The sequence below is a fragment of the Larus michahellis genome, chromosome 1 (genome assembly GCF_964199755.1).
Source record: "Larus michahellis chromosome 1, bLarMic1.1, whole genome shotgun sequence".
Taxonomy (NCBI): domain Eukaryota; kingdom Metazoa; phylum Chordata; class Aves; order Charadriiformes; family Laridae; genus Larus; species Larus michahellis.
In genome coordinates, this window is record NC_133896.1 from 147,273,333 (window position 1) to 147,301,229 (window position 27,897).

At 43.9% G+C, this 27,897-nt stretch overlaps 1 protein-coding gene across 5 annotated transcripts; it reads right to left on the reverse strand.

Annotated features, from left to right (window-relative positions):
• Positions 1 to 1,317: 1,317 nt before the first annotated feature.
• ASMT (acetylserotonin O-methyltransferase) lies at positions 1,318 to 19,881 on the reverse strand. 5 transcript variants are annotated; one of them, XR_012589864.1, is made up of 9 exons: positions 18,391 to 18,979; positions 17,011 to 17,185; positions 15,690 to 15,819; positions 14,008 to 14,076; positions 13,356 to 13,474; positions 12,438 to 12,578; positions 11,044 to 11,166; positions 6,843 to 7,022; positions 1,318 to 3,124 (listed from the first exon to the last, which is right to left on the reverse strand). XR_012589864.1 is itself a non-coding variant. In XM_074607415.1 (9 exons), the coding sequence occupies exons 3-9, from the start codon at positions 17,180 to 17,182 to the stop codon at positions 10,168 to 10,170; spliced, it is 966 nt and encodes a 321-aa protein (XP_074463516.1). In that variant the 5' UTR covers positions 17,183 to 17,185; positions 18,391 to 18,449; positions 19,003 to 19,035; the 3' UTR covers positions 9,777 to 10,167. The 5 variants fall into 5 exon arrangements, 4 of the variants coding, with proteins under 4 accessions (XP_074463525.1, XP_074463516.1, XP_074463538.1 ...); XM_074607415.1 differs by lacking the exons at positions 1,318 to 3,124; positions 6,843 to 7,022 and adding exons at positions 9,777 to 10,379; positions 19,003 to 19,035 and having other exon boundaries at positions 18,391 to 18,449; XM_074607424.1 differs by lacking the exon at positions 1,318 to 3,124 and having other exon boundaries at positions 5,557 to 7,022.
• Between the last annotated feature and the right edge of the window lie 8,016 nt (positions 19,882 to 27,897).

Sequence of the window (27,897 nt, forward strand, 5' to 3'; positions counted from 1 at the left end):
ATCACAGCTAAGCTGAGCAGGTGCAAGCCCATGCTGCACCATGCGCTGCATGTCCAGGGTGGTCTTCAGGCCCGTGCTGTGCTGCCCAGAGCCCTCGGCTACGGGATGAGCTCGGCCAGCTCACCCTAACAGAGGAGGCTGTGGGCAGCTCCCACTCGGAGCCAGCGATTACACCACCTGCGTGGCTTTGCCTGTATCTAACAGTGCAGCAACAAGTTCTTGTGAGAACGTCTTTTTTCTTGTAGGAAAATTATGTAATTATTCAAATGACCGAAAATGAGGTGCTTCCCTCCATGGACAGGATCTGCACAATACACTGTGGGAAAATCCAACTGAGCTGCATCCAGTGCTGCACGATGGGTGCCTGGCATTTGAAGGGACTTAAGGTTTAGTTGCTATCTATATTCCTCTTCTTATTCTATCTTATTAAAACAGTTATTTTATTAAGCCATTTGTTTTGGGCTTCCTTACTGAGATCCACAAAGCAGCCCACACCTTATCTCTCTCACCTCATCCTCCTGCCCCCAGTGTAGAACATTCTCCATAACCCTGCTACAGCTCCATTCAAAGTGTTGCTCTTGCCCAAAACTAAGTTGATTTGCAATAAGGCTTTCAAGGCACTCATGAATGCGCACGTGCTCATAGGTACCAAGGGCAAGGCTGCGTGCAGATCCCACTGATGCACCTCAGGAGACATTATATAGCGTCCTGGACTTGGCTCCTTTGCAGGAAACTCCCCAAATGGAGAGGCCTCCCTTTGAAAGCCTTCAGCTTTCAGCCAGCATGCTATAAAGACGAATTCCTTGGCTCCTCCTGCCCTCTGCTCTTTCATATAATTCCCAGGCCACCAGGTCAAGGCCCTGCTGGAAGCTTCTGTCCTACCAGACAGAGCAGCCTTGGGGGCAGCTGCACTCGCCCAGCCCAGCTCACTGACTACGTTTCCTGACTGGTGCATTCTTCTTCTGCTCTTAGCTGATTCACCCCAGCTATGGCCAGGTTTCGTTCATTACTCTTAAGTCATACTGGGAGCTAGAAAATTTCTCTTACCCTATACAGCTAAAAACTCCATAAGAGGGGGAAAGAACCCTGTTGACAAGAGCCACAAGCATCAAACAGAAAGCCTCCCACCCCAGCACCGTGAAAGGGCCTGAATTTGGGAACTGCTTTCATTACCCAAAACACAAGTAACTCGGAAACCTCCACCTTATTGCTTTGTTCCTATATGAAGAGAAATAACTGGACTCCAGATGATCCAATGTGAATCAACAGAAGCCGTTTATTAAGCACAGATCATCATCTTTTATACCCTGTGTTGTAGCCGTACATGCCACTTGCTTATTTCTGATTAGCTAGTTACACTGTCCACGCGCTGTGCATGCAGTTCATTCACAGATCAGATTGGTTACAAGAATTCACATAGTAAATTACTTAGTCATTAGCACAACATGTTTTCTACCTTCTCAGTTCCCGTTTTTCCCATGTACTAATTCCATCTTCTACCACCTGTTTTGCCCTTAATCTAATCTCTTATAGTAGGGAGGCTGGCTCACATGGCCATTTTCTCTCAGACACATTCCTACAATACCCCCTTTTTCTTCTTGAGCCAACCAGACCTTATGCATGGCATTTTCTATCACGTCAGTCACTTTGCAGAGAACACACAAGGCTACCATAATCAATAATAATATAACCAACAATAGCATGAGCCCTTGCTTTAGTAAATCTGATAACCATCCCATTATACCCCATGAGCTTAACCAATCATCGAAACCATTTTTGACCACTTTTTATTTGGACACGTTATCCTTCAGAGCCCGTAACTGCTTATGAATGGATGATGAGTGGTCGGAAAGATTCATACAACACATACCTTCAAAATCTTCACATCCATGACCCTGAGCTAACAGCAAAAAATCAATAGCCGCTCGATTTTGCAACGTAGCATCCCGAGTGCTATCAACAAGCTAGATATGATTTCAGTTGTAAGGTTTATCTGTTTACTTACCCAACACCCTATCTTATTCAACATATTTAATGCCGTTGCTGTTCCTAGCAAAGGAAGAATACTTAGCCCTATTCTTTGTCCGAGATTCGAAAATGTTATATGGTCATCACAGGACGGAGTGAAGGTATGAACTGTTCTCTTGGCTCTGTGGTTACTGTGTGCTCTGCTCGCTGTGTCTTTGGCCGGACGCAGGCGTCTGCTCGTAGATCTGCCACATCTCCCCCTTTTTTGTTTAACACCAGACCATTTATTAACAAGGTCGCCATGACTTGTGCTTCTACTCGTTGTGACGCTCTTAGCAGGTTATATACTAAACACAATTAAAAACAGAATCAAAAAGAGCCCTGCTAAGGCAATAAATACCCAGATTCCTAAATTTAGCCCAGAAAGCCAATTTCTTTGGATTTACCCACGAGAAATCCTTTTGTAATATTTCAAATACATTGCGGTTCATTAAGTCTTGAATCTTTAGTATTTGAGCTTTTAGCTGATCATGTAAAGGACGAATATTTTGTTGCAACATGTCAAAAGCACCTTGCAGATGGTGTTTAACCATTTCTCAGCCATGTAGCAACATATTCCAGGGGAGAGATGTAACACAAAGTCTTTGAGAATTGTACTCCCAATCACAATACAGAGAAAGACGTGTTTTTAATGCATTTTGCCAATCCCCTATCCATTTTACTGCTGTTTATACCTTACTCGCGTTAAATTTACACAATAAGATTGATTACGTTCTTGTATACTTGCACTTTGAGCCGAAGCAAACATACAGATGAGAAGTACAAATCATTACAGAATTTTCTTGCTCACAACTTCTATTTGTTGCAGTATTATCTGTCGTTAGCATGCACCACAATTTAAGGTGCTTATAATACGCCTTCGGTTGTTCAGGCCATTCAACAGTTCTTAAAAAATGTCGATCTACTGCTGTGGATGACAAAGAAGAAAATTTAAAACATGAGTTGCTTTATACAATCACTCTTGAGGTGTCATACCTACAGGATTCACCCTTTTTTGTTTAGCAAGCATGGTTTTTAAAGTATGATGCATACGCTCCACAATTGCTTGCCCAGTTGGGGAATGAGGAATACTGGTGACATGTTTAATACCCCATATCTGTAAAAAAAAAAAAAGACCTGTACTTTAGTGGACACATAAGCTGGTTCATTATCAGTTTTTATAGTTTTCGGTACTCCCGTGACCGCAATGCATTGCAACCAATGTCGAATAACATCACAAGCCTTCTCTCCTGTATGAGCAGTAGCTACAACAAAGTGAGAAAACAAATCAACTGAAACATGTCCAAATTCCATAATGCGCGTAACATCGGATTGCCAAAGTTCATCAGGTGTAAGCCCTCGCGGGTTAACCCCCGCAAATGATGGCAGAGGAGCCAGCTGCTGACAATCGGCACAAGTTCACACAATGTCATGTGCTTGTTGTTGTGTTAAAGAAAATTGCTTCCTCAATGCCTTCGCATTTTGATGAAAAAAATCATGCGACATTTTAGCTTGCTGCATAATGTTCGGAGTTGTTACCAAGAGTGTGATAACCCGCAACTGTGTTTCCCTCAGTTAAACGACCAAGTAAACAGCTATGAGAGTGTATGTGGACACTAAAATAATGAAACTGTCTTTTTCATAAAAGCAACATTAATTGCAGTAAGAGACTAAATAACAATTGGTTCTCTACTTGTTTTATAAATGCTCCTTCAAGTCTTTGAACAATACCAATAACGTAACGAGATTTGGCCTACATTTAACAGTTTCTGTTGAAATAAGTCAAACGCCTTTACTGTGTCTCTGAGCCATCTACAAACACCCAACAGGTGCCATCAAGAGGCTTTGGTGCTAGCAGGATGCGCGGCTGTAAAGGAATTTGTGAAAGTGACTGTAATAGTCTGTGCTAGGGGAAAGAATAATTTATTTGCCCAATATAATGTACTAAGGAGATTAAGACTTTGTGATAACCAAGGGTCAAGGTCATCCTTTTTGATGGGAACATGTACGTGGCTTGGATCCATTCCAGAAAGCTGCTGAGAGCACAAACGACCCTGGAAAAACAATCGTGGTAACATTTCAATCATCACAGTTACTGGTTTTGAAAAGGTATGTGGCAAAAATACCCACTCTAATGCAGTCAGGCCCTTTGCGAGTGCATCATCCCACTGTCCTAACAGGGCATAAAGTTGAAATTCTTGTAGGAAGGTGTTCAATGCATCTTGCAGCAGTAGTAGACTATATCTTGCAACATGCTGTAATGCCTTTGGAGCTGCTGGGGTTAATGAACATAGAAATTATGGGGGGGGCGGGGGCAGACACAGCGCTTCAGGGCATCCCCTGTATCTTCAAAGTGCGCTCATGTCTCTCTCCCCCTCTCTGACCCGAGACAGCCCCCCTGTATCCTGCACTGCATTGAGTGGAGAAGTACAGGCTAGAGTCGCTGCATGCGTGGCCAGTGCACGCAGCGAGTCCCACCAGACTCTCCTGCACTGGATCGAGTAGAAAAGTACAGGCTAGAGTCGCTGCATGCGTGGCCAGCGTACACAGCGAGTCTCACCAAACTCATGATCCAGCTTTGCTAACAGCGGCTGTCTGATACTTGACTACATTGTTGTAATCCCTTCTGGTTATCTCCTTCTGTGAAGCTCAGGTTCTCATGGATACACACATAGTTTTTAGAGCAACATATTTTACAACTCGTACAAGGGTACAATGCAAAGCGGCATTTACAGCTGATCGTACAATGCTTATTAAACACGGCAAACAGCATACTAAACATAACAGACAAATTCCTTCCACACAGGCGATGAGTATAATTTGCTTCAACCAACCCCACCCCCAAGTCCATCCAGCAAAGAGATTTCACCCAGTGGTCTCCACAAGTTGCTGGTTCGGTCGGTGCAGTTCCTGCAACTGGGCATAGATGGATTTGGAGTGGTCACTTAGATTCATACTATACAGTCCTTTAAAATCTTGACAACCATGTCTGTGAGCTGAAAGCAAAAAATCAGTAGCAGTTCTGTTTTGCAACATCGCATATCGAATACTATCTACATCTAGCAATAACTCAGAAATAGCGGTACTAGTAGCATTGTTAAACTTAGCCTTGGCAGCAAGAGTCCTTGTTAGCAAGAGCGCATGCGGACTCCCTGTTCTTGCTGGTACTGTGCTTTGATCTTCTTCCACAACAGGCCAAGATTCTCAAGCAGCTAGATAAGGTGTCTGTGAGTCCATTACAGGCTTATGTCATCCAAATGTTTTTCTTGCCAGCACCCGAGACTGAATAACAATTGGTGTGATATATGTGTTTTCCAGCGCCCAGGTGCGAGTCCCTTGAGTGTATTTACAGTCCTCCTCGCTGATTTTCCGTTGCTTTCCCATATTCCACCCCCTTGCTCAAGAGACCGCTTCTGCTGGGTTCATTTTAGGCTTGCAGGGTATAACACAGAGGAATCTACTAAGGCATGCAATAACATATACACATATAGGAAAAAAACAAAAAACATATCTCTATGGTACTGCTTTGAATCAGGTGTCCTATTTCTCTTTTTCTGACACTTTCCCATAGCGCGTATGGCATACTTTTGTGCTAACGTGGCACATTTCCCATCTAATTGTTCCTGTTTGGTTTCTTTTTTTTCCTTTTTTCTTTTTTTTCCTTTTTTCTTTTTTTTCCTTTTTTCTTTTTTTTCCTTTTTTCTTTTTTTTCCTTTTTTCTTTTTTTTCCTTTTTTCTTTTTTTTCCTTTTTTCTTTTTTCTTTTTTTCTTTTTTCTTTTTTTTCTTTTTTTCTTTTACCATCACTTACAACTGACATAAAAGTCTGCCTTTGCAACAAGAGCTCAGTTTCTCATTTTTCCTTAAGTTTCTCATTTTCCTACAGAGCATCCTATAGATTTTGGCTCAACTCCTTTTCCCAGTCAACCATGACCTTATAGACAAACAACAAACAACCAGCGATACGCCCTGCACGGACGAGCCGTTCCCGAGAGCGTAAACGTGTCGGCTGGTGAAAACTCCCCCAATATTTCAGGACTTCCATCGGTTCTACAGCCCATCCTGGTGTATCTGCCTGGGGCGCGCTCGCCTTACGTCTAAACATTGTGTATATACAGACTTCTTCACTTGACGGAGTGTCAGCCCTAGTTGCATACGAGAACAGCACCACACCGGGCAGAACACCTGCTCAAGTGGAGTCACCTAACGACACTGCACACAACAAAAAGCAAACAGTAGCACACATGCTGATCAGCAGGTATAAGCTGGCGCCCACACACACTTACACAGCAGACATACAAAAACCAGCACTTCTATCTCAGGGAGACGACTGGGGAGGGGAGGGGGTGAGGCGGGCCATGGCAGGAGCAAACAGCTCCGGCTCGGTCCTTCTCTGCTGACATTCTGCCTCCTCCCTCGGCCTCAGGTGGTGCAGAGGGGATCAGCAGGGGATCGTCCCAGACCTTCAGACCTGGCCTGTTCGATCCCCCTCCCGTGGGTTGTAATGCTGCAAAAGCCCCGGCCGCCGTGGCTCGCTCCGCCTTCATATCTTGTGAGGTCGATAACACCAACCACCATGTCGACGCCAACGGTGATGCCTCTTCGTCTTCTTTACTTATCACTTCCCACAGTTTTTTCCCAACAGCCTCCCATATTTCTGGTTTAAAAGCTGTCTGGGGCTCTGGTGTGAATCCGTTCTCTCTGCACCATATTAACAACCTTCGGAGCATACGCTCATTGTATTTCACTCCTCTCTTAGAGAGGATATGCAGGAGAAGTTTTAATATAGCCCCTTCTTTTGTTACTTTTTGCCCCATCTCCTGCCCCGGCTGCTCACCTCTCTCTGGGTGTCCATGGCCACATCGTCTGTTTCCTCTATTCCGGATTGCCACCCAATCCGCCCGGTCTCAGTCCAGCTGAGCCGTCCTCCAGCCGGTGGATCTCCTTCTGGGTCTTCCACCCCTCACGTTCTGTTGCTCAAGCCAAGCGCTGATCAGTATCACGTCGGGGTCACCATCTGAGGAGAAATAACTGGACTCCAGACGATCCAATGTGAATCAACAGAAGCCGTTTATTAAGCACAGACCATCATCTTTTATACCCTGTGTTGTAGCTGTACATGCCACTTGCTTATTTCTGATTAGCTAGTTACACTGTCCACGCGCTGTGCATGCAGTTCATTCACTCATCAGATTGGTTACAAGAATTCACATAGTAAATTGCTTAGTCATTAGCACAACATGTTTTCTACCTTCTCAGTTCCCGTTTTTCCCATGTACTAATTCCATCTTCTACCACCTGTTTTGCCCTTAATCTAATCTCTCATAGTAGGGAGGCTGGCTCACATGACCATTTTCTCTCAGATACATTCCTACACCTATACAATCTTTTTTTTGCATTAAAATGTCCAATGGCAAGGAAAAAAGAAAGCTTAAAGACCTCATAGACCTTCTGATGACAAGGCATCTTCAGAAATGCCTGCTGGAGCATGAAAACCATAGAGCAAACAGGGTTTTAATTTGACTACATACGGCAAAGCACTTGTTTCAAGTCTTCTTCACAGTGTTTGCCATTTAGAAAAAAAGAAAGAAAAAAAGTGGGGTGGGGGGGAAAGGAAGAGCCAGCTATGCCTCTGTTTTGTCAAGACAGTCCTTAAGCTCAGAGCACTCTGGGCTTACTTTCTTACTCTGGCACTGACTTCTGTGCTTATAGAGCAACCTTCTCTCTTTGAGTCAGGAAGGAAGGACTAAAGGGTGGACAAGGGTCAAAGGCACATGGGAGAAAAGGGTCTCTGACGGAAGAGGAGGTTAAACACACTGTGGAGGAAAGGCCAACGGGGTGAAGAAGAAGAATAGGACAATCAGTAGATAAATAGTCTAATAGAAACAGCACAAGTTCTCTTACTACATTATTTTGTGGTTTCAAAGGTCTGGTCTCCGAAGGAGAACACAGAATGTTAGTATCATCCTTATGCATGCTCCAGTATTTACTTAGTCATCTAGCATAAGAGAGCAGCCAAGAATGCTTTAGCATCCCCCCAGAAGCTGGATGCTTAAATGCCAACTAGCAGATAAGGAATAAGCAGCTGAAGCTATAGCCGGCTGGAGGTTCTGCCTCACACAGGCAGCGAAAGCACACTGTCACGGTGTGTTGCTGTTCAGCTGCTCTGATATGGCACCACATCTGACCCTTAAAAGTCATTTAAATACCAACGATCCTCAAATTCTGCGATCACCATTCTGCACTTTATTCATTTCCATCTGTATTCCAGGTAATGATGGGTCAACCCTGTTCTTTAAAAATCTAGTATCTTTGAACCTTGATGCAGATAAAAAGGCATGTCAGAACCAGGTGTGCATCTTGCCTATTCAAGTTGTGCCCAAGCCACTCACGGGCAAGTTAATGACATGCAAACCATGTCATGAATCAACTCAGCGCAGAAGCACTGTATTTAAGGAATTTGTTTTGACAAACCAAAAGAGCCTGCTCATGTTTTTCTTCAAGTCAAGGGCAGGATTACCACTGACACCAGCTGAGGCAGGAATTCTCTGACTCCTCAAGGTTATATGATGTGCCAGTTTATATATGCAGCTGCAGCGTGCTGACCATGACTGGCCTGTCTGTTAGCTCAGGAAACAGTGCAGCCCTGCAAGCAACCAGCAGTCCACAAGCATGCAACTTTTTTTGGGGGAAAAGCGTATCAGAGAAAGACCAGACAGGAGTTTTGTTTTTTAGCCCCAGCACACTTTATTTACTGCTTGGGACAGTCAAAGAAGCAAAATAATTTCTCTGAACACTTGCTTTTTGGGGGTTTCAGGGGAATCAACAAAGACCCGATCAGCCTCATTTCATTATTTGCGTTCGTGCCTGGCTGCTGCAGGATGTAACACCTCGCTTTGTCTGGAAAGCGAGCGAGCGTTCAGAACACATTACTCACAGGCTGCAGCTCCTGGCAAAGTCACCTTCATGCCACATAACTCGCAGGTAGGGAACACTGCACAGTGACTGCAGCTTACGAGGAAACTCCCCCAAACCACTTGCCCCAACTCCTGCAATATCCCGTCGATATCTACAGGGCGAGATCATACTTGGGCATAAGTGCCTCATGAACTGTGTCCTGTTGCTTTTTACGGATAAGAAGGACCATTGCAGCCTTGCGATTTAATTGTGATGCCACAAAAATGTGACAAAAGGCCAACTTTTCCCTACTGAGGCTACTTTCTCCCTATGCTCCTCCTACAATCAAAGGAGCAGGAGGCTACCGAGAAGACTATCTCAGGCTCCTCCAGTATCCAGCTTAATGTGCAAAGGTGATTAGTGTTCAAACCACAACTGCAGCAAATGACTTTCTGGTGCCTTCTCCAAGTGTTTCTCACTCCACTAATCTGTAATTCTGCTTCCAAGAACTGGGTGGGTTATGGAAGATTGTGGCTTGATCAAATGATTTGGAGACATAGCAATAAGGACTTCCCCAGCATGTAATTGAATGACTTGGTTGCATCATTCTCCGTCTCAGCTGCCATCTCCGGGCCTGCCCTGTGAAGAACATCCCTGGGCTTCAGCCAGTCGGCAAGCTACAAAATTCTTTTTTGTAACTTCAATAAAAATCCGGAGGAAATAAAAAAAAATTAGTATTGTTTTTCATGCCAAGCTTCCCAAGGCTCAGACAGGATTTCTCCTGGAACTCTGAAAAGACTAACCACAGGGACACATAATTTGGTCTGCTTATACTATATGAATTCCCCAGGAATAAAAATTCAGGTTACAGATCTCAGTGCAGGGATCAGTTTTATTTTGCAGGAATTCAAGCACAAATTCAGATTTGCTTTTGTCAGATACAGTGTTAAAAATAGAAAGAATGAAAAAAATCTGAAGCAGAAACACTGCACATTTCTTTCATGGACTATTTCTTGTGGAACAGGTGGTGATTTCTTTCTCTCCCTTCCAGATGCAAAGGCAAGGCCTAGTCAGGCTGCCAGACTTGCCAGTCTCACAACCAATACACACTCAAAATCTACCATTAGTGATTCTCCTGACAATGTATCTGCTTACCAAGAAGTGGGCTGCCTTAACTAAAAGCTAAGTTGATGATTTCCCTCTAAGAAGAGAATATCACATTTCTCCACTTACTCTATCTTGTTAGGTACATAAAAGAGGTACTATTATTTCCTTCCTAAAACGGCATCATAGAGTTTTCCAGTCCTCTTGACTTGAACCTCTCCAAAGCCAGCTGCCTCGAGGAGCTTGCTGTACTCCGCTGCTGTTCGCTCTTTCCCTTCTGTCTGGACCAACATATTCATTGAATACAGTTGGGTTTCTAAAGGCCCACTTTTATCTTCATTCAGAAGTGACTCAACCAGCAGCACTCCACCACCTGGTTGAATAAAGGGAAATAAAACACACACTGGGCCCTGAGAAGACGAGATATTTTTCAGCTGAGTTACTAGGCCAGACCCTAATCTTTAGTTTCAGGAAGAAGCAGTCCCTAAGTGAAGTTATATTTCAGCATCACAGAACACAACAAAAGAACAAAAGCATCAGAGCATGCCCCTGCTTGACTATGTATGTACTGACGTACCAGGGCCAAAGGGGATGCAATGACTGGGATGGAAATTCCCATTTTCCCCATCTGAAATGCACAGGAGCTTACTGATTATGCTGAGAACATGGCTCTGTAGGCAGTGCTTTCAAAGCTCTGAGGGTTCAATGTGATGCTTAATGGTATTTTTTTTTTTTTTTTTTACTATGACATATGCATCTGTCTATCTAAACAATACCCAAAATCCTCAGTCCTTACACCTAAATGCCTTGAAAGAGGAGTCCCTGTAGAGGAGGAGACTAAAGTTGGAAGACAGATAAGGAGAACTTAAACCAGGCTCTGATCGTCTTGGCTGGACACAGCTGGTTTAAGAAAGCAAAAGACCAAATTAAGAAACCCCTGTACTGAAACTCTGCCATCCAAATCGAGCATCAAGACTGGTGTGCTTCATGTTCCTGACAAGTGAGAGTCTATCTGCTCTTCAAGAGCTCACACTTACCAGGTTTGCAAGCCTTGTAGACTTTTGCTAGCAGTTGCCTGCAGTTGTCATCATCCCAGTCATGCAGTATCTTGGATAAAATATACAGTTCAGCTTCAGGAATTGAATTGTTAAAGAAGTCTCCTGTAAAGCAAGAATACATGTATTACACAAAACCCCCAAAACACACTCAACGGGCTGAGTTCAGCAAATATTGTCAGTTTTGTCAAGTTCCAAAGACTCTGGGCTTGCCATCTCCATCACCCACATCAGACAGCAACAGGGTTGGGTAAAGGTCCTCTGTGGCACTCCAAAGGAGATTTTGTTCTTGTTCAGCCTCAAGAAGGTCTGAAATGTTTAAAAGCAGCAGTTCAACTGAAACAGCCTTTGATGTAAGGAAAGCATTTGAGTCTAAGTTTTCTCCAGTTACAGGAATTCAAATTCATAAAGCATTAAGAAGCGGAGACAGTTTCTCATGGTTTCTGTCATGGAAAAAAGGAAAGAATTTTCCCTTATCTAAGTAAGTTTTCAAAGACCTTCAGTAACCACAGAGATACAACGTAAATCCATAAGGAAAAAATACACATATCTCACCTCCAAGCACCAGTTTCATCACCACGCCTTTTGCACAGCACCTGTATTCCAGTTTTTCTGTCTGCATCTTACCTTTTCATGTCCACTCCCATTTCTTTGCATCATCACTGGCACACGTAACATTTTCTATGTTTCTCCACCTTTGTTTTTATATACTCCCTTCCTTCCTCATGGCTTCTTTTCTCTCTCTGAGCATCAAGCAATATTAAGTTATTCCAACACTTTGTAAACATCAAAAATTAGATCTCCCTACACTCATTTTCATCATAGATGGTGCAAAGACCATGCAAGATCTACCGACCGGCCAAGAGGAATATGGGCTAGCTCACCCACATTCAAAGCCTGAAATATCTTAGGACTTGAAAGTCAACCAAGTCATGACCAGAGAAGGAAAACCCATTGCTCAGAGCAGACCTGGCATTCCACACATCTGCCAGGAGGTCTGCACAGGAGAAACGGGAGTGTTAGGAAGATTTATAACATGGCATGGCAGTTTTTCAAAACTGCAAGACTTTTGGGTTTGTTTTTTTTTTAAAAGTACCCTTGTTCTGAAGAAATCAAGTAGTTCTGTTCAGGAGTAAAGAGCTTCTGGGTTGCTGAATAACCGAGCTGTGTCTCTGACAGAAGGTAGCTGCAGATGCACAACTGGGACAGCCCTGTGGTAGCAATGAACTGCAGATCTGGGCTGGAGAGGCTGTGGTCTGGGACACTCTGCCCATAAGGGGCAGCTGGAGACCTGATCCTCCACTGGGGTACCTCTGAGCAGACAAGGTGCTCAGGAGCAACAGCTGTCACAACACTACAGCACTGTCCGCACCTACCTTCATGGAAAGTGATCCGATGCTCCTCAGGGGGAATAAATTGCTCTTTGGCCACTTGCACAACTTTCGGCAGGTCATAAATTGTGACCGTGGAATTTGGGTACAAAGAAACACACTCCCGGGCCAAAGCTCCTCCACCTCCTTTAGGGAGAGCAAGCAAAGGTCAGCGCTGACACAAAACCAACCTGTTCAGCAGCAGCCCCATGAAGCGATGCAGGCAACAGTGCATTCAGCCTCATGGAAGCCAGCAAGGTAGGTTTGCTCCCCACGTTGCTAAAAGGGAAAAGAAGGGACAGAAGAGACCATCATCTCCATTTGCTCTGCAGGAGGCTCCAGGGCCCCCAGCACCCAGGTCTATGGGGTTAGCCCCAGCCATAACCACTTACGCACCCCCTCAGCCAGACCCAGCTGTGGGTGCTGGAAGGTGGGAAATGAAAACCAGAGCCACTAAACCAGGCGCTGAGGAAGCAGCGATGGAGCCTGTGAGAGAGCCTGACCCATCCCATGAATCCTGGTAGTGTCCAGCAGTGCTGGGACAGCAGGGCACTGCAGGGTAAGAGGCTGCAGGCAATCTCTCAGTGGCACTGAAGGGGAGGAGGGGAAGAGTCTGGCAACAGAAGAATGTATCAAGCAAGGCAAGAAAGAATGAGAAACCTGATACGTATGCAAGGGGATGGGCCACTACCCAAACAAATGAAACTCCGTAGAGAAAAGCATTCAGCTTCCTAATGCTCTCGCCATTTTCACATTCTCTTGTTACAAAGAGAATCAGTACCAACCAAATCAGTAAAATGCTCCCTTTATTGTCCTGCTTTCCATTGTTTTGCTCATCATATAACATAGGAATTATTTTTCTTTTCAGAGCTGGTAAAAGAAGATAATTCGGAGGCTTGTCAAAGAACATCTACTGACACTCACCTCCCAGGTCACAGATCTGCCTGAACGGGGAAAGGTCAAATGCAGCCAGAACATCTCTGCCACATATACTCCATACCGAGTTCTGGCCAGCCATGAATTTCAGCATTTCTTCTTCTGATCTAGTAATGCAAACAGATACAACAAATAGAAAAGGTAACTTGCAATATCCTTGGTGATTCATATCATATAACTGTTATTTCAAGTTACAGCTTAAACACTAGTCTTTATTTTCATTGACACAGAATACATTCTCTTTGCATATAAACCTACCTCGAGTCTTCCTGTAGCAGAAGGGTACGGCTATGCATTCATGCATTTAAATAGGGAATTAAGACTAGCGAAGTCCAACAGTGTATTATGCTGCTAATTGTCAGGCTTCCATGGGATTATTTTTTTTTTCCCTTCAACTACCATTGCCTCTGTGCCAGAGACTTGTGATATGTTTTTCAGAATAGGAAATTATATACTTCTATTCAAAATATCAGACAGTGTGCCAGTAACGGATATTGTTGAGAAAGGAAAATGCTCCGTGACGGTTCTGAGGAGTGGGATTCTCACATCATTGTATTTAATTGTCCTGAGCCATAATTAAAAACATTAACTTTATCTACAATAAGAAGAATAAAATTTGTATAAATATGCTAATGATTACCTGTACATTGCTCCAAAAGGGTCTTCAGATGAAATGCCAAAAACTCTTTCATATTGGTTTCTTCCTTCTCTAAAGCAGCAAACAAACAAAGCATATGAGCATGGATTTCTTTTTTTTTTACCCCAAACACACTTCCAGGCTGCAGTTTCAGATGGTTCATCGCTGTAGAAGGTGCTCAACTTCGTACAGAATATATAGAATAGAACAGTTTGGGTTGGAAGGGAACTTTAAAGGTCAACTAGTTCAACTCCTCTGCAATGAGCAGGGACATCTTCAACTAGATCAGGTTGCTCAGAGCCCCAAACAACCTAACCTTGAATATTTCCAGGGATGGGGCATCTACCACCTCTCTGGGCAACTTGTTCCAGTGCCTCACCACTCTCATTGTAAAAAAATTTCTTCCTTATATCTAGTCTATGTCTAGCCTCTTTTTGTTTAAAGCCATTACTCCTTGTCCTATCACAACAGACCCTGCTAAAAAGTTTGCCTCCACCTTTCCTGTAGACCCCTTTAAATTTGCCATTAAGGCCTGAAAGGCCACAATAAGGTCTCCCCAGAGCCTTCTCTTCTCCACGCTGAACCACCCCAACTCTCTCAGCCTGTCTTCACAGGAGAGGTGCTCCAGCCCTCTGATCATTTTTATGGCCCTTCTCTGGACCAACTCCAACAGGTCCATGTCTTCCCTGTGCCAAGGGCCCCAGAGCTGGACCCAGTACTCCAGGTGGGGTCTCACCAGAGTGGAGTAGAAGGGCAGAATCACCTCCCTCAACCTGCTGGCCACGCTTCTTTTGATGTGGCCCAGGATGCGGTTGGCCTTCTGGGCTGTGAGTGCACATTGTCAGCTCATGTTGAGCTCCTCATCCACCAACACCCTCAAGTCCTTCTTGTCAGGGCTGCTCTCAATCCCTTCATCCCCCAGCCTGTATTGATACCGGGGGCTGCCCCAATATCAACGATGAAACGTGTGTTGCCAGCCTGTTTGTAATGGCTGTAAAGGCACCCTCATTTGCCACCCCAAAATATGCTGAAATATTTCTCATCCTTTCACAGGAATGACTGGCTCTTTTCAAGGTCAGGTTGGATAGGTCTTTGAGCAACCTGATCTAGTGGAAGGTGTGCCTGCCCATGGCAGGGGGGTGGAACTGGATGATCTTTAAAGTCTCTTCCAACCCAAATCATTCTGTGATTCTATGCTTTATGGGAACACATCTTAGGTAAAGGTACAAGACTGGTGCAATCATCACCATCACACACACACCCCCCATGTTTGATCATCAGTTGCAAGGCCTGGAACAAGTGAGACTCCAGTCCCATATAGAACAACTACTATACACCTTTGCAACAGAAGTATCCTTGGCTATCATTACTCATCATTTACTTTGTTGATGCCTCCTCAAGTAAGATAGAGTGCTTTCCTGAAGGTCAAACACACAGAAATCTGATTCTTAGATCATCTCTACCATCAGAAGGAAAAGGAAAACAAGAACACACACAAATGGAAAACAAGAAAAAACAAGAACACACATTGGCCACATTAACAGCAAAAACAATCTGTTGGTTTTTCTTTCTGAGAACCAGACAGCATCTTCATTGTGCCTTTTCCAAGAGACACACCACTCAGAGCAGCCACACAGATGCTGCAAAGCGGTGTGCAACAGACAGCGCACAACACTCCTCCTTACCTCACAGCATCGGCCAGGTAGTGCCAGCACAAGTAGACTGTATTGGAGTAATACATCATAATATGATACTGAGACTTGGGACTTGATTTTGTAAGGTAGATGTTTGAAATTTCTGTGTTTCTGTAGAGGGCTAAAGGGTGAAATAAATATATTTATTAATGTGTATGATATACCACCTTGCCAAGCCTTTTGTACAGCATGGTATTTATCACCAGAAGATGCCTATATGACCAAAGACACAACTGCAGTTCTTCTACAATCAATCCTCCCACTGCAGTGAGCAGTGGCTGAGGGCTGCTGAAATGTGTGTTGCCCCATTCAATGTGAGTAAACACTGCCTACGCTTGCTCCAGCAGCAAACATTTCTTTCATGAACAGCAAGAGGAATGCCTTACAAGAGTCATCATTTACGTATAGGCTTCTGCTATCAGAGGAAGCTTTTGGTATGCTCTATTTGAACGAGAAGCCCTTGCAAACAAGTCTTTTCTCTGCTCAACAAGGTCAGTAAGTGGGAGACAAGTCCCCAAAACAGCATGCCAACCACACCTACCCTCTCTCACTTCACTAGGGCACGACTCTCTGCAGACAGACGAATGTCTAAAGGGCTCACAGAAATCTCCCCTGCTTCCTCCAATGCATCTGCAGTGGCATTACTCACCCGTGTGACTGGCATACAAGAGAATATAAAAGATAGATCCTGCTCTCCTTAAACTCATTGGGCAACTACTGTAAGCCCTAAAACAGGACAAAGCAACACAAGCCAGAGCAGGGGACACAATTTGCAAGACTCTGGCTAGTCCTGACCAGCTGTCTGATGGCCACAGATCCCTTCTGTCCACATGGACTCAATGTCTCTGATGCAAGGGCAAACTGATATCACCTCTCAGTTCAGACCAGCAACTTAACAAAATACTTCATACGGTGGCAAAACCCCAAAGAAAAACAAAATGTATTTTTAAATCATGCTGTTGCCCATCCACCCTGGCATATTTTAAGGTTTAAAATCATGCCTACACCTCAGCATTTTCTTGAGACTATCTCTGTAGAGACCCTGAATATCTTCTCAAAGGTCATGTGAGGCTCTTGCCCAAAGAAGTTTAGGGATATAGAGCCTTTTAATTTACACCTTTAATCATGCTGACATTTGATGCTTCTCTTTCAGGTGAAGAGGGATGGTGTTCCCAAGTGATTCTGTCCTCCTTCCAGGTATGGTAACTGGCCTAACACTAGATATCACCTCTCCCCACACACCTTGCCTCACTTTCACAACCTTCAGAGGATTAAGTCTTTTAGTTTCTTCCCCTTCTTCTGCTTTTATTACCTCCTTCTTTTGTTAGCTCTACTGCCAAGAGCTTCAATCCCACGCAGGCATCCAGCAGTCTTTCCATCCCTGTGGTGCTGGTACCCAAGCGTGCAGCAATAGCATCTGAAGACAGAGGCTCTCCTGACTCCAGCAGAAGATCAAACACTCCCAACTCACTGGCAGTGAACATAACCTGGGGGTAAGGAACAGTGGAAGTGAGTGATCAGGTGAAAGCACCAAAGCCCACTGCATTTCTAAAGCTGCTTTGTTGGAGAAAACATACATATAATAATATTTTTTCATATAAAATCATATAAACAAGTCCAGTGATTAAACTGGAGTTTCTCTGAACACCAGTAATACCATACAGTGCTTGTAGTGCACGTTTTTTCATTTCTTTTCCTTTTCTGGAAAAGCCAGCCAATGTTTTTGGCTCACAAAGGCGCACATTTAGAGATTAGGTTTTAGGTTTGAACGTTCCTGCCTCTTCCTTAGTTTCAGAGCACATTCACACAGCCTCTCTTGCTTTTTTGCCTGGAGAGAACAAAGGCAAGACTGTGTGGTGGTGGGTTTTCCTGTTGTTGCTTTTCTTCTTTAACTAAGGATCTAGTGTATACTCCAGTGAACCCTGGAGACTATCCTGTGGCTTGCAGCAGGGGGGAATATCCCAGTCTATGGATCCTATTTTCAGGGACTGATGTGCACGACTACTGTGGTCTCCCTGAGGCAGGGAGGTTCATCTCAGCCAAAAGGACCGCCTCATTCGGGCCAGCAGAATTGCCCGGTCTTTTCATAGAGAGGAATGTAACATCTCCAGGAACAACCCTCGACCTTAAGACAGACATACGTAACAATACATAAAAACATCCTTCTCTAGCTGTACGCAGTAAAGTTTACAAGTATTAGCCTATTTCTCTGTCCACACAAACACTCCTAAAACACTATCCAAGGCATCAACTCAATTAACTGTCTGTATCTACAATGATTTGATAAAGTTCATGGGAAACTCCTTTTACCCTCAGTAGGAACATCGTTTATCCAAAATTGAGATCACTTCTCAAAAACATAGCATCAGTGTTAATTTGGAAAGCATTGGGCACTCCTGTTTCTCACCAAGCAAAAGGATTTTTCATTATCCCATTTTCCTCTCTCTACTGTCCGCTCTGCCTTTCAGGAGCCTTAGGATGTAGCAGTATTTGCGCAACCCAAAAAGCATTTCTTCCATTACCATGTTGGCCAGAGGTGCAGCAAGGGACAATAGAAAAGGCAACTAAATAGTAAATGAGTAAAAAAATCTCCACTGCACTGGATATTATAATTTTATGCCCATGTGCTAACACACACAGAAAGGCAAAAAACATCAGTAAACAATAAAGAAAGTGGAACTACTCTTTCTACCTTTGTGCCTTAATCTTTTATCTGGAAAAGCAGTCATTATACCAGACTCTTTCTTTCACCTAAAAAAAAAAAAAAAAAAAAGGCATTACGCAGAAGTTCTCAAGCTCAGATTTCTGCATAATACATACGCACAGGAGAGGGAAGGAAATTCTTTGAGAAGATATTTGAAAAATCTTGTTCTTTGCATGGTTTAACAGGGAGTGAAAAAGCAAGTCAAATCATCTCTCCATTTCTCATACTCCAAAAATGAGAAGTGGGAAGAAATCCCGCTGCTGAAGGAACGTTACACATTTGAGGCAGTCAGACAGCAATCCCTCAGCAAAACAACTCCTATGTTTTTATAAAGCCTCATGCAGAGACAAGGTCTGCTCATCCATGCCCCAAAGAGTCAGAGAGGTCTCAATAAATGCTAACTCAATCCTGAGAAGTCAGCTCACTTTCAACTCTTTTTCCTTGTCAAATTTCCATCCTGTCTAGATGAGCAGACAGGATGCTTTCATATGAGATAGTTTACGTTCCAAAGACTTACATTCAGGACCTAAAGTGAGATCCTTGAATATTTCTGTCTGCATACTCTTAGATATCTATCCAAGACTGACTTATATTTCTTACCTTTGAGACTAAAAATCCACTGCTGTATTGCAAGATGGTTTGAGGATAGTCAAGGTCTTCGGTGGAACCCATCTTCTTTCTGGACTGAGGCACAGATTCTCTGTCCTCTTAATTTAAATAAGCTTCTTTCCACCAGGCACAGAGCACACCAGATGATCCACTTAATCTTATTGCTTCTGAGAAACACACTGGTTACAAAACCTGTTAGCTAAGTTGTTTGGCTTCAATGGGTCTTTCTACCAGGTTCAGCTGTTTCTTTGGCTCTTCCATCAACAAGTATAAGGCTAAAGAAGCAGTGCGGATTAAAGCTTTATTGTCAGTTCAGCAGTTGGTTAACACGCTGGTACTTCAGAAGCCTTGAAAGCTTGTAACAAGCAAAACAGAAATCAGTACAGAACAGCATCAAGAACCTCAACTCAGGAGTTCGTAAACCAACGCAGAGTCTTCCTGGGGCTTGTTCAAAAGCAGCTTTACTCCGTCAGGCTGGAATTTTGATGCTGGAAGACTGCCCAAGGATAGAAATCCTTATATATGTTAGCCAGCCCAAAGATGTGACCCCAGAGGACCCCAGACTACAATTTGACAACACAATTCAAGTGAAATGTAGACATTCCAAGGGGTTTAAGAGTGAAGGAATATCAACTCAGTTCAAAGTGGTCACTGCATAGCCCTGGCCAAGCCTGGCATCTCCCATAACCCTAATTCCACTCACCCCTCACTCAAGCATATGCACAGCACTTAACTTCACCATACCGAAGCCGAGACTTGTTCAGCCTCAGGCTCCAGGCCACATACCCAGGGCCTCAGACCTTACCCATAGAAGTAAAACGACTGGCGTAACTACTACATAGCAGGCAAGAGCTGCTGAGGAAATAGTCTGAGAGCAGAGTCCACAGAAGGAGCTGAAGGAGGGGAAATAAGCCCATCAGTGCGTCTGGAATAATTTCCCCCCAGGTGTGGAAAACCTGGGTGCGCTCCCCTGGCCTGGTTTGCAAGCCATACCCATGGAAAGGATAAAAGAAACACAAAGGTGTAGCCAGAGGGGAGCTGAAACTTGCTGTGACGGGCACAGGTCCAGGTGACCCCGGGGCTGGCAGTAGGGTACACCCCATCCCTGAGTGCAGAAGCAGCCAGTCTGAAGAGAAGCTGTGAATCCGTTTGTTGGGTTGCTTGGTTGCAGCGACTAGTTTGCTCCGACAATGATCACTCAAGTGAAGTCTACAAGGATTTAAACCTACTCCTGTTCCTCTTCTGTATTTTGCAGGTCCCCCCACATACTGGCTTAGAAAGCAATGCCTAATTTGATAGCAGCAGCACCACAGCAGGGGTGTCCTGCTTGTGCTTTGCCATGTTTTGGCACAGCACAGTGCTCAGGGATGACAAAACATTCCACATTTTCCAGCTGGCTGCCATGGTTTTCCTCCCCTTCTCTGCAAAACTAACCAGAGGCATGCAGAAAGTCCTTGGGAAGACACAATGGAATGATGGCCAAGTGCCAGATGTGGCATGGATTTCATGCAGAACATACCTCATAGGATTTCAACAGAAAATTAAAACCCCAGATTACTTTCTTGAAACCTCTCTGCCCCATTGTCCATTGCTCCAGCTTGTAAATGCCTGCCATCTTGCCATTTTGGGCAGACACTGCAACTCTCAGGTGAGAAAAGACTATTTCCATCAGGAAAAGACTCAACTGTTTTTATATCACGCATTTAGCGGCCCTTGGAGCAACAACATTGAATGAGACCTGACTTAGGTGATACAGTGATGACAAAATGTTACAAAGTAGCGTTTTTCCAGTGGTAGCTTTCTTCGTGCTTCTTCAATAAATTTAATGGGCAAAACTTGAGCAATACAGTGATCAACACGCAGCTCAACATTTTGCCTACATTAGCTTGGTGTATGTTCAAAGGCTGAACTTGACAGCTTTGTCCCGATCCAGTATTTTAATGTTCTCTTTTTTTCCTAGGAAGTAGGGTTGATGTTATACGCTGCTGCTGAAGGTTAGTTCTGTGCCTCCTCTCTTTTGATTCTGCCTCAGTTTAGAAGGAACAGGCCAGTATAACCTTTCCCACGTGTTCCTTCTGTCCGTTTTCTGGATGCAGTGAAACTTTGTCTACTGAAAGCTTCCACTGTATAATCCTTCTGTAAATCTTTATTTTTCATTCAGATTCCTACATTTCAGCCAAAAGATGCTGTATTTTCTTTTAGCCAGTAAAATAGCAACCTACTTTAAGAGTTAGTTGTTAAAGTCAGCTAAGCAGATGTCACAATTATCAGCCTTTTCCCCCTCTGTATACAACTCGGGAACAGCACCTGTTCCCCAGGTTCTAATGCCACGGAGTCTCCTGTCTTACCAGAACATTAGGTCCGAACATACAAAAGTTAACAGCAAACACTACACTGTAGAAACACTCAGACCTCCTCATCCTGGATGATTACAGCACAGCCTGTAAGTACAGTGCTATTGTCTTGCTAGTGCAGACTTCACTATTCAGTATAGGTTAGGCAGCGTCACTCTGTTCATATTGTCCTGTGGAGGCTGGAGATCACAACACACCTTTCTGCCAGAGTGACTGTGAATCTGTGCAGCTTGCATTTAACAAGACAACACTTCTCCAAGGGAAAAGCCCGGACAACAGGTTTCAAGAACACAGCTACGTTCATAATGGACATCTTCCCCTGCTACGCCCACCACAAGGAGAGCACACAAGCTCAGTTTCTATTTAGGAACTTCCATCTGCACGTGCACTAAGTGCGAGTCTGCAGAGTTCATTCCCTTGCCCAAGTCTAGACTCACTGTGAGTGAACACGCTACGGCTTTTTCAGTTCCTCAGATCCATTCCAAACACAGTTCTATGGGAAAAGAAAGATCAAAAACTTCCCACTAAGTCTCCATCCATATGGACAGCCAGGTCAACTTCTTTCCCTCAACAGATTTCCCTCTCCTCGGATTAAAATACAGAATTAAATAGTACACAGATGAATATCACTAACCAAAGATAAATATTGTTAGCCAGAAAATTAGAAAAATGTAGGAAAATAAAAATATTTCTCTGCTGAAGGCCAGTTCCGCCTGCCTGCTACTGAGAAACAAATTGGTGCAATTTTGCCCAAGCATAGAGATTTCCCATTTCCGGGATCATAACAGCTATTCAGACTGAGGCCATCAGCCACACTGGAAGCAAATGCTCGCCACGCTGAAGAATACATTTCTCTTCTGTTGAGCTAAACAAAACAATTCTAGGATGAGCTAGCAGCTGCTTAGCAGCTTATAGACCACTTTCCTCAAATGACTCGGCCACAGATTGGTTATCAGATAGTACGGTGACATTTAGCACAGCTGCATTAAAGATTCATGAGTACAAAAATGCTCAGCCCTTGATTCTTTTAGGTTTGACTAAATAACAGACAGTTAAGTGCACAACTGCAGACTAGCACATCCTAATGGGCCATAAATTCACTTCACTTACGGCAAAGTCACAGGGTACAAGAGGCTCTGGTAATAAAATGACCACACAGTTAATTAAACTAGAAGTACTTTTAAAATTATGACTAAATCTGTCTGTTGAGGGCACCAGATGTAATCGTCTAATGGGATTACTACTGGTAGCAAGATGCAGGGGAGGAGGGTTGCAGATAACCCACAGACTGATGCAAAGCCACACACAGTGTGTTGTTGTTTCCAAGTAAATTGTTAGCGAGGCTTAAAGTCTAAGCTCCTTTTAATCTACAAATGCATTTATGAAGATGAAATTGCAATGGCTTGCTTTCTCTGAAAACCCCATCAAGGTTTTTGTCATAGCACTCAGACCCTGCACAGGCTAAAGCTGTTACTTTACCTCCACGGTTTTATTTTGGTGATGAATTTTTCTTTGCCTAAATGACTCAGTACAGAGAAATACTACACAAAAAGTAATTATGTCATTTTTGCACACCATTTGAAAGTAAGAAATGATCTATGAACACAGTAAAATTAGTGTGTCTGCCAGTGAGAAATGGCAGATGACACTGTTTTCACACATGCAACCTTCCTTATAAGCAACAAGTACAAATCTCAGGGACGTGACTACGATAATGTTTCAGTAATGCCAGTATGGAAACAACTGTGTCTCGCTATCATTATTAAGCCTCTAAGCATGCCTGGTATATATCGGATGGCCTGAAGTGCGCTAAGATAATACAGTTTCTACCCTTTTATTTATTTTTTTTTTTTTTTTAAGAATCATAAAAAGGCAAGGTACTCGGTATCATACTTTTTCTTGAAAATAGAACACCCAGTTTTAACAAAATATTCCTTTTCTTCTTTATAGCTTCTAATTCTTCTCATGTTTTACAATGGATGAATTTCCCTAGTGACATGACTACTGCTTCTGTCAGTTTTTGACACCAACTAATTTTTTATTCTTTTTTTCCCGTTTACATCACACATACTACTGTCAGACATCTGAAGTGGGCAGGAACTCCTGTGTACCCAGCTCATTCTCTAAGCAAACCCTCCCTTCTCCTCGGTTTTCCTTATAGTAAAAACCCTGACTGAGAATGCCTTTTGAAGTCCATCACAAGCAATCCAGAGTTGTTCTTGGTTTACCTTCCTGGCCCACAAATAATCTCTCAACAAATAATTCAACCAAATAGTCACTGAAATCTCTGACACAGGAAGGTCCCAGCAGGTAAGAGACATAGTCTCCCTGAGAACAGACAGGTTCACTAGCTAAAAACGGTAGAGGCTGAAACTTTAAGGAGAGATAGATGCAAAAAGAAAACCAAGACAGACAGCAGCTGAGATAGGCTCTTATGTCAGCATTACTTGTGCTCTGTCAAGCATCACAAAGCCAACCAGCGGACATGCAACTGCCTTGCACAGGCCATCTTACGCTTGCTAGTCTGACAATCTTCTCCTCCATTTCTTCAAAACTAGAGCTTCAGAAAGAAGTGTCCCCATGGCTTGACATGGGCAAGCACCCCAAAAGTCTTTTTACCCGGTGTCTCACCTCAAATGTTTTTTTACAGCTTTATGCTGTTTGCCAGGTGCAGTGAGCGGAAGAGAAAGACTTTGACAGCCCTTCCCTTACCCAGTTAAGGTAGGAAGTAACAGACACCACCAAGGAATTCCTCAGAGCACTTACAGGCACATGTCCAGAATTATACGCAGAATTGAAGGGAAGACCTGGTATGAGAGTGATCAATCCTTGCTCAGATACTTGGTTGGCAGGTTGAGACTGGCATCTGGGAGCAACTGTGGTGCTACCACACCATTATCCCTTCACAGAATCACAGAATGATAGGCGTTGGAAGGAACCTCTGGAGATCATCTAGTCCAACCCCCCTGCCAGAGCAGGGTCACCTACAGCAGGCTGCACAGGAACACGTCCAGGCGGGTTTTAAATGCCTCCAGAGAAGGAGACTCCACCACCTCTCTGGGCAGCCTGTTCCAGTGCTCTGCCACCCCCAAAGTAAAGAAGTTCCTTCTCATGATTAGATGGAACTTCCCATGTTCAAGTTTGTTCCTGCTACCTCTTGTCCTGTTGCCGGGCATCACTGAAAAGAGCCTGGCCCCATCCTCCTGACACCCACCCTTTAATTATTTATAAGTGTTGATAAGATCCCCCCCTCAGTCATCTTTTTTCCAGACTGAAAAGATCCAAGTCCCTCAGCCTTTCCTCATAAGAGAGGTGTTCCAGTCCCCTAATCATTGTTGTCTTACAGACAGTCCAGTTTCAAGGACAGTGCCCCTGGGCATCCCGTCCAGAGCAGGTAGAGCTCACTTCACAGGCATCACAGTGCACGCGCAATTAGATTAGGTATCAGTTAAAAAACAGTTCCAATCAGCCTTAGCCCTTCAAAACTTTTAAAACCTGCTACTATGTCAAATCATTTGCTTGAGTTAATCTATGATTTATTTTTATTTTATTTTGTGGGAGGAAGCAGGAGATACATTCTGAGGATGCAGCAGGTGAGGGGGAACCAGATTAAATTCATTTTCTGTGCTATGATTATAAAGAAGGAAGGATGGTTGTGCACTCCATTTCAAACAAGCCTCAAGAGCCCAATATCAGATCACACACACATAAAAAAAAAACAAACCACAGAGGTACATTTCCTTTTAACAACAATAATACTTACACATGTAGGAACGTAAGACTCAGAGGGATCCGTTCTGTACACCCAGTTTTGAAGTATCAACTGCAACTAGCTTGCTCCTTTATACAAACACTAGAGACAACTCTGCAAATTTAATGTGAGGCAGCAGAAGATACACATTGTTGGGCTGCGGAAGGAAAGGATCAACAGAATGCAACATAAACTTAATGAAATGGGTGTTGTATCCAGATTACAACCAAACCTCAAAGGCAGGATACCAGATCAAAACACAGGAAATACATATATTTCCTCTTCTTCTTCATTATAAAAAAAACCCAAAACAACAACCTTAACTTATATAGCAATGCAAGAGAACAGTGGTCAATTCTGCTCACCCATTTATGAATTAAGGCACCTACCAAACTGGTTGGTTTAATTCATGTAATCATAAAACAGTTTGGGTTGGAAGGGACCTTAAAGACCATCCAGTTCCCACCCCCCTGCCATGGGCAGGGACACCTCCCACTAGACCGGGTTGCTCAAAACCTCATCCGGCCTGGCCTTGAACACTTCCAGGGATGGGGCATCCACAGCTTCTCTGGACAACCTGTTCCAGTGCCTCACCAGCCTCAGAGTAAGGAATTTCTTCCTAATATCTAATCTAAATCTCCCCTCTTTCAGTTTAAAACTGTTACCCCTTGGCCTATCGCTACACTCCCTCATAAAAAGTCTCTCCCCACCTCCCCTATAGGCCCCCTTTAGGTACTGAAACGTTGCAAAGGGTCTCCCTGAAGCCTTCTCTTCTCCAGGCTGTCTTAGATACAATCTAGCAACATCTCTACCTCCGCTGTCAAACATGTACAGCTGCAATAGTCTGTTACATGATCCTATACCTGTTCACGAACTGCCCTAAACCTGACACTGCTGCGATGCCCAGGTAGTGCTGAGCCGTGATCAGCTCTCATTGGTTTCAGTTTATAGCCCTGCAGTCCCTGGTACAGTCCCGTGCTCACAATTGTGGAAGCCACTGCAAAAATTCCCATTTTCTCTAACAGCTTTCAAGATGATGCTTCCAGAGAACACATCAAATGTTTTTTTTTTATATGCATACGCCCTTGTTGTTCTTGGTCATTGAATAGATTACGCTACAAACGTAGAGTCAATTGCAAAATATCGTGGATATGGTCATGGCTTTGGTAACCACTTCTTATTAATATTAATTACTTCTAGCAACATGACTCATACATTATCAAAATTACTTTACCCCAGCAGGCAGTAAGCAGATGGAAAGCACCACAATAATCATATTGAAGGGCTTAGCCTTGCCCTTGTGGAGAAGCCATAGTTTCTGTTGAATAAGTTGCTTCCCGAGTCACCTAGCGCAGGTTGAACCCAGGATAGAAAAAGAAAATTACAGGATGAAAGGCAGGTAAGTGCAGAGGCTCATCAGTCCTCAGACAGGAAGAGAGGGAGACATTCTTCTTTACGGATCAGAACAGGACTATGTGGTGACACTGTCCATAGCAACGGGAACTTAGGTTTCTTACCCTTTTGAGGCTCATGTTCTTTCCTTAAGAAAGGCTGCAGGAAAACCATTCCTGGCTGCCACTGCAAGAGCCGTGGCGAGGCAGCAGCACATGCCTGGACAGCACACACCAGCTCCTGCACAACATGGGGAGGCTCTGGAGCTTTGGTCTACAACCTTCCCCTGCCACAGCTCAGACCTTGCTGCAAGCCATCTGTGATGAGCAGGATCCTCATCCTCAAACACGAAGAGGTCATGCACTTCCTTGTATCATTAGATGATTAACAACCTTCTGAACCCTACTCATCCTCAAGATCAAGGTGAGTTCCCACTGGCCCGATGCTATTTTCCTGGCACCTCTATGAAGACAAAAGGGAGACATTGTGTTTTATGGTGACAGATGTGGAATCTCTCTGTGAGCTGAGTGCAAGAGAGGTGCATGCTCACTACAGAGAATCTTATTTTACTGTGATTAAGTCTGTGACTTAAAAGACTCAAGAACGGAGGCAGAACATCGTAAGAAACACGGCATTTCTTGGGACTCAGTAAGTGGAATAGGGCTTAGAGGTCTCTCTCACTGCTGCCAAGGCTTTCCAGCAGGCATGAATACAGTGCTGTACTGTGGAGCTGCCTGATCCACAGCTAAGTGGGATTTACACCACACCAGTCCTGCTCACTGAGGAAATCTTTCCACTACTGAAGGAAAAAAACCATACCAGTAAAGAGCAAACCCAAGCTTTCCTCAGCAGCGAAGGCTGATCTTAAAGTAAGCTTAAAATTAACTGACAGGTATGGCTGTCTGACACAGAGCAAGAAGCTGCGAACTATTTGAGTTCTTGGCTTTGCAGTGGCATGGGAAAAGCTCCAGAATTTAAAAGCAGGATCAAAAATGAAGTCAAATGCATGGGATAAACTTAACACTTCTGGAGGAATGACTTTTACTGAAGTTTTCCATCATCTTCAAGGACTTCTTTCCCCACCTCTACCCTATACCCCTGGGCCTGCCATGCATTCGGTCAAGATGAAAGCTGACATCCAGGCTCCAACTTTTCAAACGGCAGCCTACTGGAGAAGAAACAAAGACTTGCAGTCTTGCTCACCCAGATCCTTGATGTTCTGACAAAAAACAGTGAATAAATCTATATTCCTGGTTACAACCGAGGGGAACAAGGCCGCGCCGCCCCGCCCACCCCCCCCCCCCCCCCGCAACAAAACCAAAACCTGAATATTGACAAACGGAGTAAGATATGTAACTTTGATGCAATGGGACATAAGTAACATACACC